Source organism: Lepus europaeus, chromosome 20, assembly GCF_033115175.1.
Source record: "Lepus europaeus isolate LE1 chromosome 20, mLepTim1.pri, whole genome shotgun sequence".
NCBI classification, from domain to species: domain Eukaryota; kingdom Metazoa; phylum Chordata; class Mammalia; order Lagomorpha; family Leporidae; genus Lepus; species Lepus europaeus.
The window spans coordinates 11799430-11813964 of record NC_084846.1 but is presented as its reverse complement, the minus strand read 5'-3'; the positions used below and the strand labels follow the sequence as shown (position 1 = coordinate 11813964).

The 14535-nt window shown below is 51.1% G+C and overlaps 1 protein-coding gene and 1 pseudogene across 5 annotated transcripts in view; both read left to right on the top strand.

Moving 5' to 3' along the window:
- The first annotated feature begins 104 nt into the window (after nt 1–104).
- AKAP8L (A-kinase anchoring protein 8 like) overlaps nt 105–14535 on the top strand; it is a 35056-nt gene continuing 20625 nt past the window's right edge. For 2 of the 5 annotated variants that reach the window (XM_062179292.1, XM_062179295.1), the window contains exons 1-4: nt 105–197; nt 4838–4912; nt 12979–13011; nt 13239–13479. In XM_062179292.1, coding sequence (XP_062035276.1) covers nt 185–197; nt 4838–4912; nt 12979–13011; nt 13239–13479 — 362 coding nt within the window. In that variant the 5' untranslated portion in view covers nt 105–184. Of the gene's footprint in view, nt 198–4837; nt 4913–12978; nt 13012–13238; nt 13480–13709; nt 13844–14535 lie in introns of those variants that run through there. The other 3 variants (XM_062179293.1, XM_062179294.1, XM_062179296.1) reach the window with 3 other exon arrangements.
- LOC133749656 (small integral membrane protein 30-like) lies at nt 7147–8263 on the top strand (annotated as a pseudogene).

The following is a 14535-nucleotide window of genomic DNA, read 5'->3' as shown; positions in this document are numbered from 1 at the left end:
AAGCACCGAGATAGACAGTGAGGCCGCCCAATAGGTGTGAATTCCGAAGCCGGCACTAGCCAATGCGGTCGGGAGGCGGGGCTCGGCTGAGAGTAGAAGGGGGCCCCTGGGATTGTCGCCGCTACAGCAGAGTCAGACGCGCAGAGAAGCTGTTGAGTCCTCCAGTGTAGTGTTCGCCGCACCCATGAGCTACACAGGTGGGCCTGGCGGCGCGGGGTCAGGCTCTGAATGAGGGGCGGGATAGGGACGCACCGTAGTCGAGCCTGGCTTGCCCATGACCCCCCAGCCCCCCTCCCCGGCTCGGGGCCCCCGGTCATTGCCCTCTCTCCGGTTACAAAATGGCGCCTCGGGCCAGTCGGGTCGCGCCCCTCGCTCCTCGACGGCGCCTTGGTTCCTCTGCTCGCCGCCTGGCGTCCGCGGACACCCCCCCCCCCCCCGAGCCTCCCGCCATCTCCACCCCTGGCCGGGGCTCCTCGCACCTCGACGCCTCGGGTTTGCGCTTTCTCGGGCAGGCCTCGGGAGCCCTCGGAGGGCTCGGCGAGCTCGGCTTGCCGTCGCCATTGTTGCGGCCTCCCCCGCACACTTTCCCTGTGAACCCCGCCGCCCCCCTTCCCTTCACCCGCGCCGGAGCTGGGAGAGACGCAAGGGGCCCTGGGGGAAATCGCTTAAATACGGCGAAGGGTTGGGGCTGAGCTGGAGCCCCGGCCGAGGCCTGGACGTCCATTCAAACCAACATCCACCCGGGTACTGGGGGAGGGGGCGCTGGGAGGAGGGTGAAGTAGCAAGTGCATGGGGTCGGGGGTCGTCAGTGCTCGGAGGGGGTTGCTGCGTGGCCGGGCAAGCCTGGAGGCCTCGCGGAAAAGGTGGCGGTTTGAGCAGAGAGCTAAGTGGAGCGAGAGTGAGGACGTCTGGCTGTGGGGGAAGGACCTTCGCCCTAGGGAGGCCAGTGGGGCTTGGCGGAGAGGGGAGGCCCGAGCCGAGGCCGCCCAGGTTTGCGTTGACAGTGATGGAGGGAGCCCTGGCAGTCAGGAGCCGCGGACAAGGCCGGAGACCCCTTGGCGGAGCGGCCACGGGCTTGGTCATGCGTGGTTGCTGGGTGACCCTACGTTCTCCCAGGAACGTTTGTTCTTGTTCGGGGCTGAGGCTCGAACCGGAGCCTCTGAGGCTCCTCCAGCCCTCACGATGTTGGCCTAGGCGGGAAGGTTTTTGTAGCCCCGCACCCCCATCTCCGCCCCCAGCCCAGCGGTTCTCACACCGGGAGCGGTTCTGCCCCCGCGCCACCCGGGAAGGTTTGGCAGTGTCTTGGAGACTTTCTGGGTTGTCAAGTCTGGGGGAGGGGCTGCTACTGACATCTAGTGGATGAGGCTGAGGGTGCCGCTCGGGAATCCTGTGTTCCCCCGTGGTGCCCGTGTGTTTAGGAGACCAGAAAATGAGTGGTTGGAGGCTGTGAGATCGTTTCCTGATGGGGCACTTGTTACAGACGAGGAAATGGAATTGGAGCACTCGCTAATGGCAAAGTCTGAATGCCAGCTCCAGGTCTTGTGCAGTCTGTATAATTCTGGGTTTGGCTGGGCAAGTGGGGCTCGAGCTAATGAGATAATGACTATCGGTGTCTCCTTACTCTTTTTTTTTTTTTTCTTTTTAAGATTTATCTATTTATTTGAAAGGCAGAGTTAACAGAGAGGCAGAGGCAGAGAAGAGCAAGAGAGAGAGAGGTCTTCCATCTGCTTGTTCACTCCCCAGATGGCTCCAATGGTTGGAGCTGTGTGGATCCGAAGCCAGGAGCTTCTTCCGGGTCTCCTATGTGGGTGCAGGGGTCCAAGGACTTGGGCCATCTTCCACTGCTTTCCCAGGCCATAGCAGGGAGCTGGATCAGAAGTGGAGCAGCTGGGACTCGAACTGGCGCCCATATGGGATGCCAGCACTGCAGGCGGCAGCTTTACCTGCTACACCACAGCACCGGCACCTCTTGGTAACACTGGAAAACCCCAAGTTGCTTTATGCTGTGAGTCTTTCCCTGTGAAGACACAGAGGCTGAATTTGCAGGCAGCTTGGGTCATGGTTCAGACAGCTGCCTGGCTTTTGGGCTGAGTCCAGGGAGCAGATGTTGCTGTCTTCATCAAGCAAAAAACGTGTTGCAAATAGTTTTACCTTGCTCTATGCTTGGGAAAGGGAGGTGCTGTTGGTTTTCTTGTTTGATTTATGGAAACATGTATTATCTCACAGCTTGCTTGTGTTAGGAACGCTCAGGTGGTTTAACTGGGTGATTCTGGCTTAGGATCCCCATGAGATTATGCTGGGGATGAGGGCTGCATGCCCTGGGGCTGCTGGAGGGGCCTCAGGACATGACAGATGGTCTCCCCCAGACTGAGTGAGCCGAGAAATAGCAAGGTGCTGATCTCAGAAGTCCCACATGGCCAGTTCTTTCGCCCAGATCACATTGGTTATACTGTTGCCTTTCTTAGTTTGGGGAGGGCTCTACATCGTGCAAGGAGGCCAGAATCATTGGAGACCCTCCCAGGGTGGTTGCCTCCCTGCTCTTGATCTCGGGCAGTAGAGGTTGGCGGTGACTTACTGAATCCTGGCTGTCCTCTAATTTCTGTCACTGTGTATTGTTCCTTCAAAGAGTATTACTTCAAGGGGGAGGGGGGAACAGGAACAAAATAGCAGGACCAAAGATGCTTCTGTGTTGTTGAGCAGAGAGGTGGCAGAGGCCCTGAACTTCATCCTAGTGGGGCCTATTTTATTTTTGCTGCCATTACTGTCAAGCTGGTAAATCAGACCAAGAAAAGAACATGTTATGGGCCAGATAAGAATTTGTTCGTAATGAGCTATAACTGGCTACAGAGGGCCTGCCGTGGAGACTGTTACCAGAACACATGCGGAGGACAGTGGGAGGACAGCGATTTTCATCGTGCTCTGGGAGGATTGATAGCCTTGACCAATTGTCTTTTTCCTTTTTCTCCAGAAAGACCCTGGGGCTGTAACTTTGCAACTTGCTTACAGCATCCACTACGTGTTCCTGTTAGGGTGTGATAGGCATTGGTTGTCTCTCTTATCAACTGGGGGCCAAAAATACTAAATGGAACATTCCAGAAGTAACACATCAGTTTGAAATTACATGCCATCCTGAGCGGTGTGGAAGTCCGCCTCTGTCCGCCCTGTGTTTGCTGCCTGCACAGCGGACATGTAGTAGCCAGCTCCACCACAGTGATGTTGCAGTGAGGGTTCAGGTGACTGGGCTTGGTCATGGCCCCCAGACGTGGAGTGTACTGATGAGGGCAGTTTGGGTGCACTGAGGAGAAGCTGTCAAGTGCGTTCTTTCTGTGAGAACGCCCATGCATAAAGGGAACTAACGCATGTATGCAGGGCTTCCGTACCATCCACGGTTCCAGGCAGCTGCCGGGGGGCTTGGGACATAGCCCATGCTGTGTCCTACTGTACGAGCAGTGGAGAAGGCAGGGGCCGGGTACGTGGTACATTCCAAGGCTTCTTGGGAGTGGACTCTCCAAAGAACGCCTTCAGTGTTCTTATGGATAGTTATTACATCATAAATGCTTGGAACTTCAGCATTGCAGGAAAGTTCCAGGTCCCCTGGAAGAGGTCATTTTTATGCACCTTTTTTTTTTTTTAAAGATTTATTTATTTATTTGAAAGGCAGAGTTACAGAGAGCAGAGGAGAGAGAGAGACCGATCTTCCATTTGCCTGCTGGTTCACTCCCCAGATGGCCACAATGGCCAGAGTTGTGCCAGTCTAAAGCCAGGAGCTTCTTCCAGGTCTCCCACGAGTAGCAGGAGCCCAAGGACTTGGGCCATCTTCCACTGCTTCCCCAGGCCACAGCAGAGAGCTGGATGGGAAGTGGAGTAGCTGGGACTCAAACTGGTGCCCATATGGGATGCTGGCACTGCAGGCAGCGGCTTTACCCGCTAGGCCACAGTGCCGGCCCCTATGCATTCTCTTTAATTTTCTCCATACCCTTTGTCTAGTTGCCTCCTGTGGGGGCGTAAAGACAAAGGTGAGTCTCCAGCTCTTTATGTGAAGCCCTTGTTACTGGATTTTGAAGTATTTTGGACTTTGGAACATTTTGGATTCTGGATGTTCAGCTTAGGGATGCTCAATCTATATGTAGTGTAATACTTACAGTGTTCATAGAAACACATCATCCCTCAAATAATGACAATACACCTTATTTATTGTTTGAGAAACACAGAGATCTCTCCCCTGGTTCACTCCCCAAATCCTTGCAATAGGGGGCCTTAGCCAAACTGAAGCCTGGAGCCAGGAGCTCAGTCCCTATCTTGGGTGTCCCACCTGGGTCTCCAGGACCCAAGTACCACCGGAGTCATCAGAGCCGCCTCCCAGGGTGTGCATTAGCAGGAAGTGTGGGAGGTGGGTGTCCTAACAGCTGCCCCGAATGCCCACCCCAGAATGGGAAAGATGGAATACACAGCAGTGTCTGCTTTAGATTTGAGGCAGGGGAGGAGGTTTTGTTGCCTATCCCATCATTGCAAAACTCGCCACCTCCGAGTTAGAATGGAAAATGCCCACCTTTCAGAGTTTTGCTGTGAGTGTTGTTTTTCCTCGTTGAACTGAATGGTAATGCAGGTACTCATTTGTCAAAATGTGTTGCTGGTGTACGTGTTTACAGTTAAGGAGTTTGCCTTTCTTCCTGTTGGTTATACATTCTGAGGGTCTTACTCGAGTGCAGACTCTACAGGTTCTGGTAGCTTTGCAATGAGGGGAGGGCTCGCCAGCCTGGCTGTGTTAAAGGGTGGTTTTGGGTCATTTTCCTGCAGCTTGGTGGGGGAAAATTAACCATGCCATGTGTATGTTTAGGTTTTGTCCAGGGATCTGAGACCACCTTGCAGTCGACATACTCTGACAGCAGTGCCCAGCCCACCTGTGATTATGGTAAGTGGGGCCCCCGAGGCTCTGCCTTCCTCTGTTGGCAGAGCAGTCCCACGTCATCTTATTTGCCTGTGGCTTTGCTGTCACTCTGCCCTGCTTTTCTGAACCGAACTATGGGCTAATTCATAGAGTTAGCTGGTGCTTCTTTTGGGGACAATTGTGGAAGAGAGATCTGTGTCAGTGAGCAAGCTAGAATGTAAGTGATTGATTCCTTCAATCCTTTAGCGTTCTGTAGAAGTACGTGTTGTGTCCGCCCCTCCCCCCCTTCCTTCTTTCCTTCCAGCAGAGAGACAAGGAAGGAAAGAGAGAGAGCGCAGGCAAGCTTGCTCACATCTCCTTGTTCACTCCCCTGATGTCCACAACAGCTGTCAGCCAGGCTGAAGCCAGGAACCCAGGCGCACTCTGGGTCACCTGCATGGGGGACAGGAACTCAAACTCCAGCCATCACCACTGCCTCCCAGGGTCTGCATTAGCAGGAAGCTGGAGTCAGGAGCCAGAGCCTGGGATCGAATCCATACTCTGATGGGGGATGCAGGGATCTCACTCCACATCTTTAGTGCTAAGCCCAGCATACAGGCGTGCATACACACACATGAATCTGTGCTCTTTGACAAAAGGTCTAGTTTTAGAAAATCCCCTTGAAGGCCTGGGAAAAAGAGTGGTCAGTTACACTCCCAAGGATTTGTCCAAGAGATGCCCTTCTGGCGTTGTGGTGCAGTGGGTTAAGCCACCACCTGGGATGCTAACATCCCGTATTGGCACCTGGGCACCAGTTCAAGTCCTGGCTGCTTCACTTTTGATCTAGTTCCCCACTAATGCTCCTGGGAAAGCAGCACATGATGGCCTAAGTGCTTAGATACCAGACCCACATGGGAGACCTGGATGGAGTTCCAGGCTCCTAGCTTCCACCTGGCCCAGCCCAGGCAGTTGTGGCCTTTTTGGAAATGAACCAGTAGATGGAAGTTATCTCTCTCTCTCCCTGTCTCTGTAACTGTGCCTTTCAAATAAATAAGCTTAAAAAAAAAAAAAAAAAACAAAACTTTGCCCCTGTACTGTGCAGGTCCCCCTGTAGGAGAGGCTTAGATGTGAAACCAGCAGGCTTTTAGAAGAGAGACCACGAGACCCCCTCAAACCAACCAGTCTTACACACACAGGGTTGACTGGGAATCTGATTTTTCAGAGTGTGGCCAGATACACTTAATTCTCTAATCCAGAAGTAGCCACCCAGCAGTATTCACAGGTACTGTTTTGTTAGCATGTTGGGTCACCCTGGAATGGATGCAGCTGGTGTCTCAGTGGCCTCTGACCCCAGGGGTGTCTGCTGAGAAGGAGCTCTCTTTGGAATGAGTAAGGAGAGTGTCTGGGTTATTGAGATGGGTAGTTTTTATTAAACAAAGTCCCAAAGTGTGCATCTTTTAAAAATCTTCTTCCAACATTTCTATGTCCTGGGCACAAGCCTTTTATTGGAAGTGCCATCTGCAAATATTTTCTTCCACACAGTGACTCACCATTTTATTCTCTTGTCAGTGTGGTTCAAAGAACACAGACTCTTAATTCTGATGCAGTCATATTGGACCCATCTTTCTGCAGTGCACTGTGATGTTTGGTGTCTAAGAAACCTACGCCTGACCCAAGGTCACAGTGGTGGTCTTCCAGGGTTTATGCATAGCAGGTTTTGTATTTAGTCTGTGGTCCATTTCAAGTTAGTTTGTTTGTTTGTTTCTTTCTTTCTTTCTTTCTTTCTTTCTTTTTTTGGACAGGCAGAGTGGATAGTGAGAGAGAGAGACAGAGAGAAAAGTCTTCCTTTTTGCCGTTGGTTCACCCTCCAATGGCCGCCGCGGTTGGCGCGCTGCGGCCGGCGCACCGCGCTGATCCGATGGCAGGAGCCAGGTGCTTCTCCTGGTCTCCCATGGGGTGCAGGGCCCAAGCACTTGGGCCATCTTCCACTGCACTCCCTGGCCACAGCAGAGAACTGGCCTGGAAGAGGGGCAACCGGGATAGGATCGGTGCCCTGACCGGGACTAGAACCCGATGTGCCGGCGCCGCAAGGCGGAGGATTAGCCTAGTGAGCCGCGGCGCCGGCCTGAAGTTTGTTCTTACAAAGTTGTCTTGGATATTTTAATTCCTTTGCTTTGTATATAAAGCCTAGAATCAGTTTGTTTTTATTAAAAATTTCCGCCGAGACTTAAGGGAGATAGCCTTGCGTTTGTAGATTCTGATGGATCTGTAGACTATAGAGATTAGTATGGGAGATTTGATATATTAAAAATGTCATGTTTCGATTCCTGTAATGGCTGCTTCCAGGAAGGTGTTCTCCCATGGAACCTCTTAGCCCGAGCCTCCGAAGCCCCAGGAAGGGAATACTTCAAGTTAAATAAATATATATACCGTTTCTTTGAACCCTTCAGCCTTCAAGATCCCAACATCATGACCTCAGTTTCAACACAGTCGCTCTTAGTCCTAATTTCACTGCTTTTGCTGTTGTTGAAGCAGTAGAAGCTGGAGATGCAATCGCACTCTTGTTAGGAGTGGTTCTCAGCATAACAGGCATTTGGGCTTGCTTGGGGGTGTATGCACGAAAGAGAAATGGACAGATGTGGCTTTGAAGGGCCTCCTGAATCAAACCTCGCCCTGAAAATCTTTGTGCTATTGCAGTTAAGCCTGAGCTTTGGTGTCTGAAAGTTCCAAGAAACAGTAAATAAAATAGTTTCACATTCTTAGTTGTTTCCCTTAAAATGGGAACCAGACTGATGTATGTAAGAGTGGAAGAAACTTTTCTTTATAGCAAGTAATGCACTGAAAAAAAAAAAAAAAAAATCCAGCCTGTAATTTGTATTTGCTGGTTGGAAAGGGGGTCAAAGAAGTAATATGGCAAAAATTTGCATAAATGGTATTTCAAAGCACATGAAGCAGGAAGAAGGAAGCTCTTGACCAGAATCCTAGGAAGTTGCCATTGTTTAGTTATAATCACTGCCTCCTAATAGTTGAGGAGTCTTTTCTCCATATCTTTATTAGATTTGTGTTTTATTTCCCAAGTTAATATTGTACTGAGATATCAGATAGCCAAAAATTAACTTTTACCTCTGGGGGAAAAAAGTTCAGAAAAAAATTTACTCAATGTGTCCAATGTTGAAATGGAGAAAAGATTTAATGTTAAGAAAAACTTAATGTTAAATATCAAAATGGAGAAGAGATTTAATGTAAAAAACACATTGTTAACTGAGTAACATCTTTATGTGAGAAATACTGTGTTAAATATAAATGCATTATAAGTTAAAAAAAAAAGTCATGTTTCCAGGTCCATGAACATAGTATTTCATTGCATGTGAGTCTTCAGGTCCTTCATTTCTTTCATTAGTGTCTTGTAAAGTTTTCAACACAGAGCTCCTACATATATTTTATTAGGTTTATAAGTAGTATTTCAGATTTTATTTTTAGGGCTATGGTAAGTGGTACTTTTACAATTTTTCATTGCTAATATATAGAAATTTGATTGCTATTTGATTTGTATATTGGCTTTGTAATAAATCTTGCCAAGTTCACTTACTCTAGTAGGGTGTTTTAGTTTTTATTTATTTATTTATTTATTTTTTGCGACTGTCTTATTTATTTGAAAGAGAGTTACAGAGAGAAGAGGGAAAGACAGAGAGAGAGAGATCTTCCATCTGCTGGTTTGCTCCCTAGGTGGCCACAGCGGTCAGGGCTGGGTGAAGCCTAAAGCCAGAAGCTTTATTTGCGTGTCTCATGTGGGTGACAGGGACCCAAACACTTGGGCTATCTTCTGCCTTTCCCAGGCCATCAGCAGGGAGCTGGAGTGGAAGAGGACGTGAACTGGTGCCCGTATGGGATGCCAGTGTTGCATGTGGCAGCTTCACCTACTGTGCCACCATGCCAGTCCCAAGGCTGTTTTCTTAGGTAGGCAGTTGTTGTGCAAGAATAAGGATGACTTTGTTTTGGGATATTCTGGCTTAAATTACAAGAACAATATAATAGCACTTAAACTATTTTGAAAATCAGCCAATTGATCAGACCCTGCCATTTTAATATTTAATCTTTGTCAGTTTGCCTGGCTTATGTAATTGAATAATTTATAGGTAGGTAGTTATGTATCCTTTTTTTTTCTTTTTTGCTATGTTACAAGCATTTTCCTGTGCTACATGAGGTACAATAAATTCTTCTCTTAGTATTGTTTTATGAGAGAAAAAAGAAAAAATTGCTTTCTACTTGTTCATTACCTAAATGCTCACACTGGCCAGAACCAGCCTGGGCCGTTCCCAGGTATCAAATGCAGGGACTCTGACGTGGAATGCGACCATCTTCACTGGCATCTTGAAAAGCCTTTTTGTCAGTGAATTTGTTGCAGGTGGGAGGAACTCATCTTCTGGTTCATTCTCCAAACGCCTGCAGCAGCCAGGGTACTGAAGACACAAGTTGCTAACTCCATTCAGGCCTCTCACGGGAGTGACAGGAACCCAGCTGTGAGTCGGCACTGCTGCCTCCCAGGACACACCGTGGCAGGAAACTGGACTCAGTAACTGGATTGGAAATGGAGCAGCCGAGACTCAAACCTGCGCCCATACGGGATGCTAGCACTGTTGGTGGCTGCTTTGTTCGCTACACCACAGCACTGGCCTCATCTTTTCTTTTAAAAAGTGGTATCCTAGAGTGAGTGTTTGGTGTAGCAGTTAGGATGCCTTTTGGGGGTGGTCCAGTGTTGTGGAGTAGCAGGTAAAACTACTGTCTCCAATGCTGGCATCCTGTATGGGCTCCAGTTTGTGTCCCAGCTGTTTCACTTCCAGTCCAGCTGGAAGTGGGAAAAACAATAGAAGGTGGCCTAAGTCCTCAGGCCCCTCCCACCCACTGGGAGTCCCGGAAGAAGCTCGTGGCTCCTGGTTTCAGCCTGTCCCAGCCCTGGCTGTTGCAGCCATCTGGGGAGTGAACCAGCAGACAGAAGATCCCTCTCTCTCTGTAACTCTTTTGAGTAAATGAATAAAATCTATTTAAAAATAATATCTTTAAAAGCTTTATTAAAGGGGCCGGTGTTGTGGCAGAGCAGGTAAAGCCACCGCCTGCAGTGCTGGCATCCCATTTGGGCACCAGTTCAAGTCATGGCTGCTGCACTTCCAATCCAGCTCTCTTCTATGGCCTGGGAAAGCAGTAGAAGATGGCCCAAGTGCTTGGGCTCCTGTACCCATGTGGGAGACCCAGAAGAAGCTCCTGGCTTCGGATCCGCACAGCTGCAGCCATTGCAGCCAACTGGGGAGTGAACCAGTGGATGGACAACCCCTCTCTCTCTCTCTCTCTCACTCTCTGCCTCTCCTTCTCTATGTAACTCTGACTTTCAAATAAATAAATAAATCTTTTTTAAAAAAAAAAGCTTATTAAAAGGGCTGGCATCCCTTATGGACACTGGTTTGAGGCCTGCTCCACTTCTGATCCAGCTCCCTATTAATGTGCCTGGGAAGGCAGTGGAAGATAGCTCAAGTATTTGGGCCCTTGAACCCAAGTGGGAGACCCAGAAGTAGCTCCTGGCTCCTGGCTTTGGATCGGCCCCACTCTAGCTGTTATGGCCATTTGGGGAGTGAGCCAGAGGATGGAAGATCTCGCTTTGTCTCCTCCCTCTGTAACTTTTTTTTTTTTTTTTTTTTTTTTGACAGGTAGAGTTAGAGAGAGACGGAGAGAAAGGTCTTCCTTTTCCATTGGTTCACCCCCCAATGGCTGCTGCGGCCGGTGCACCGCGCTGATCCAAAGCTAGGAGCCAGGTGGTTCTCCTGGTCTCCTATGCGGGTGCAGGGCCCAAGGACTCGGGCCATCCTCCACTGCCTTCCTGGGCCACAGCAGAGAGCTGGACTGGAAGAGGAGTAACTGGGACAGAATCCGGCGCCCCTACCGGGACTAGAATCCATGGTGCCAGCGCCGCAGACGGAGGATTAGCCTATTGAGCCGCGGCGCCAGCCCCTCTGTAACCTTTGAAATAAATCAATAAACCTTTTTTTTTTAAAAAAAAGCATATTAAAAAAATGATGCCTTGGCCGGCGCCGTGGCTTAACAGGCTAATCCTCTGCCTTGCGGTGCCGGCACACCGGGTTCTGGTCCCGGTCGGGGTGCCGGATTCTATCCCGGTTTCCCCTCTTCCAGGCCAGCTCTCTGCTATGGCCCGGGAGTGCAGTGGAGGATGGCCCAAATCCTTGGGCCCTGCACCCGCAAGGGAGACCAGGAGAAGCACGTGGCTCCTGGCTTTGGATCAGGGCGATGCGCCGGCTGCAGCAGCCATTGGAGGGTGAACCAACGGCAAAAAGGAAGACCTTTGTCTCTCTCTCTCACTATCCTGAAAGAAAAAAAAAGAAAGAAAAAAAAAAAGAGGCCTCTTGGGATACCTGCATTCTTTGTTGGAGTGTCTGGGTTTGAGTCCCAGCTCCTCTTCTGATTCCAGTTTCCTGCTAATGCACACTTTGGGAGATAGCAGGTGATGGCTTAAGATATTGGGACCCCGTCACCCATGTGGGAGAGTCAGAGTGAGTTGCTGCCTCCTGGCTTCAGCCTAGCCCAGCCCTAGCTGTTGTGGGCCCTTGGGAATAAATCATCAGCCAGAACATCTCTGTCTCTCTGCCTTTCCCAAGGAATAAATAAATCTTAGGAAGAAGAAGAAGAAGGGGTGTATCTTGGAGCGTCCCCAGAGGCTACAGTCTAGATGCAGGCTTTCTCCTGAAGGGCCTTCGGGGTGGCGTTTGTCAGGAAGTCTGGGTCGCCCCAGACATAGCAAGGAGGCCACCTACCTGTCCTTGAAACAGAAAGTTCGGTCCACAGAGTTGGTGCCCACTCTGCCGTCTTTCCTTGTCCTGCTGTACTCTGCGTCCTGACAGGTCCTTGGCAGCTGCAGCCCGGGGTGCCCATATACTAGCTGCACGGTGGAGCCCCAGTGGTGGCTGCTTTACGATGGTCAGTGTCCACTGTCCACAGTACAGCCACGTTGCCGGGCTGCTCCGAGCTACTAGGACTAGCTCTGTGTTGCCCTCGGTGTGACTCAGCAGCTCACCTGTCACAGTGACGCCTTTGCCACTTCTCTTCATGCGGCTTCCAGCTCGTGGCTGCTCCTTGCTGCCGTCTGGATCTCAGTGTTGTCTTCGACAGCAAGCAGTGCTCGAACCTGAGTTCCTGGGACCAGCTCTGCTCAGAAGCAATAGTTGTGTGGACAAATGGAAGCAAAATCCCTGTTGGTTTCCCTGGCCTGAGAGGATCGCTCTTTGTCTGCTCACACACTTGGTCGTTGGCAGTTCCTCGGCTGGCCTCTGTCACTGTCCCTTTCTGTCTGTACACTGAGGAGTAGAGGCACCCAGTGCGCGACGTACTCCCTGCTTCATCCTTCCAGCTTCTTTCACTTTCCTGTGGTCTGACTTTGCATTCATCATGCTGCTGTCCCACTCGTGTTGGTCCCCTGCGCTGGGGTGTGTGTGTCCTGTCAGAGACAGAGCTGTCATGCAGTAGGAGGTGACTGTGGGATCTTAGCAGAGACACTGGGACAGTGGTCAGCTTTTATTTCAAGTCCCCCCAGGGGAGATCTATGTCTGGTTGATCCCAGTGTTTGGGAGCCTGTCAGATCTCAGTGGCTTCATGGTCCTGGAGAAATGAACTGTTTTCATGTGTTTTAATCAGATCAAGAGTACATTCTAGTTTGGAACCCAGTGTGTTCTGGGCCTCCCTCCTGTAAGGCAGGTGCTTGCACAACCAGGGCTCCATGTGACTTGATTGGGTGACTTAAGTGACATGATTTCAGTGTGGATAGACTCTGGATGAGGTATTGTAAACAGCTTACCTCTTCCTCTGGTTTGTGTTTAGCCAGGGCAGCAAGAGCTTTCCTAATTCCAGCGGCAGGCAGCTTCGTTGAATGAGTGTTGGGATCAGAGGCTCCTTAACAACATTCTCAGAGCCACAGTAGGTCAGGCAGCAGGGCGGTGAGCAGCTTGGGTTGTCTGGGTGGTTTTCAGGCTCACGGCTTCTTTCTGCCTGTGGGTTTTAACTCTTGCTGCATTTTGAGTTTTAGATGTGATTGCCCTTTTCTTTTTCTGTAGGATATGGAACTTGGAACTCTGGGACAAACCGAGGCAAGTGTCATTCCCATGATACTGGAGTCTGTTATGGTTCCCTGTTGCTGCCCAGTTTGATGGGGGGAGGGCTTTGGGGGTCCCTGGCTTCAGGTCACGAGAGGTCCTCATTGGAATGGCTGGGACCCCAAGGCTGTCTCTGTGATAAGATGCCCCTGTTTCTGTTCCTGTCAGCCTCTTCTGTCTCTGCCCCCGCCATCTCTGTCTCTCTGTCTCCCTCACTGCAGGCTACGAGAACTATGGTTATGGCTATGGCTATGGCCAGGATAACAGCACCAACTATGGGTATGGTATGGCCACTTCAAACTCTTGGGAAATGCCTAGCTCTGACACAAATGCAAACCCTAGTGCCTCGGGTAGCACCAGTGCTGATTCCGTTTTATCCAGAATTAACCAACGCTTAGATATGGTGCCGCACTTGGAGACAGACATGATGCAAGGAGGCGTGTACGGCTCAGGTGGAGAAAGGTGAGTGGGCGCCTGCCTAGCAGTTGAGGCTCTGCACGGGCAGCTCCTGCCACCTGCGTGCTGGCATCTTCTCTGAATGTACCTCTGCTGCCTCCGTCCTCGCTTGCCACTGCTGGGGCTCCTGGAGACTCTGCTGCTGATGGGATCCGTTGCACTTCCCTGCTCTGACCTGGGTTTCCTTTGCCCACCCCTGCTGTACACTTACTGCCAGGTGGCTGGCTTCTCCCCAGCTTGCAGGAGGAGCAGGCCTGGACTGGGCGGCGTCACTGCACCCTCAGCATGGCTCCCCAGAAGCAGAGTGTTCAGCGACCCTCCCTCCTTTGACAGCCATTTGGCATCTCCAGGGCAGGACAGATGGGGCTTGGTGAGAAGGGTGGGTGGGATTGCTTCCAGCTGGGGCAGATGTGGGTAACTCCTGGTCACTTTGTGGCACCTTGCAGATGGGTGTCTGTTGGAAGCACTCCTCCCCCACTCCACGTGAAGAATTGTTGTGTTCTTAGCTTGCATGTGGGATTGGAAGCACAGGCAGGTCCCACTCCCTGCTTGAAGGCACCCAGTGAGTGGTGGCCTGGGCCCAGTCTATCCCACTCCAGATTGTCACCTGGGGACCTCTGCCATTGACTGGGCCGGTGTTGCCTCTGATGAGGAGGGCACACACATTTTTGGCATTGGACCAAAGAGAGCTGCAGGATGGCTCTAGCTGACAGAGGTGGGGGAGAGAGCAGAGGTGCTTGGCCAGGCGCCGATGGGGCCAGGAGAGGCCCAGAGCTGCTACAGGGCAAGGGAGAGGACTTGCTGGCTTAGGCTCAAGTCCCTGCTGTGGACCTTGTTGCCCTAGCTGGAAGGGAGCAAGGGTAATAGGACTGGCAGTGTGGATACTGCTCCTCCGTCTGCTGGTGCCTTCCTGAGACCCGGGTTTGGGGAGGAAAATGCAGGGAGGGCCCCTGCGCCTTGGAGGCATGTGGAATCCAGGCCCTGGGCTCTGGGCTCTGGCCACAGCTCTGCTGTCTGTCTCCTAGACAGAAGATCTGGCTAACCCTGGGTTCTGTGGTTAAT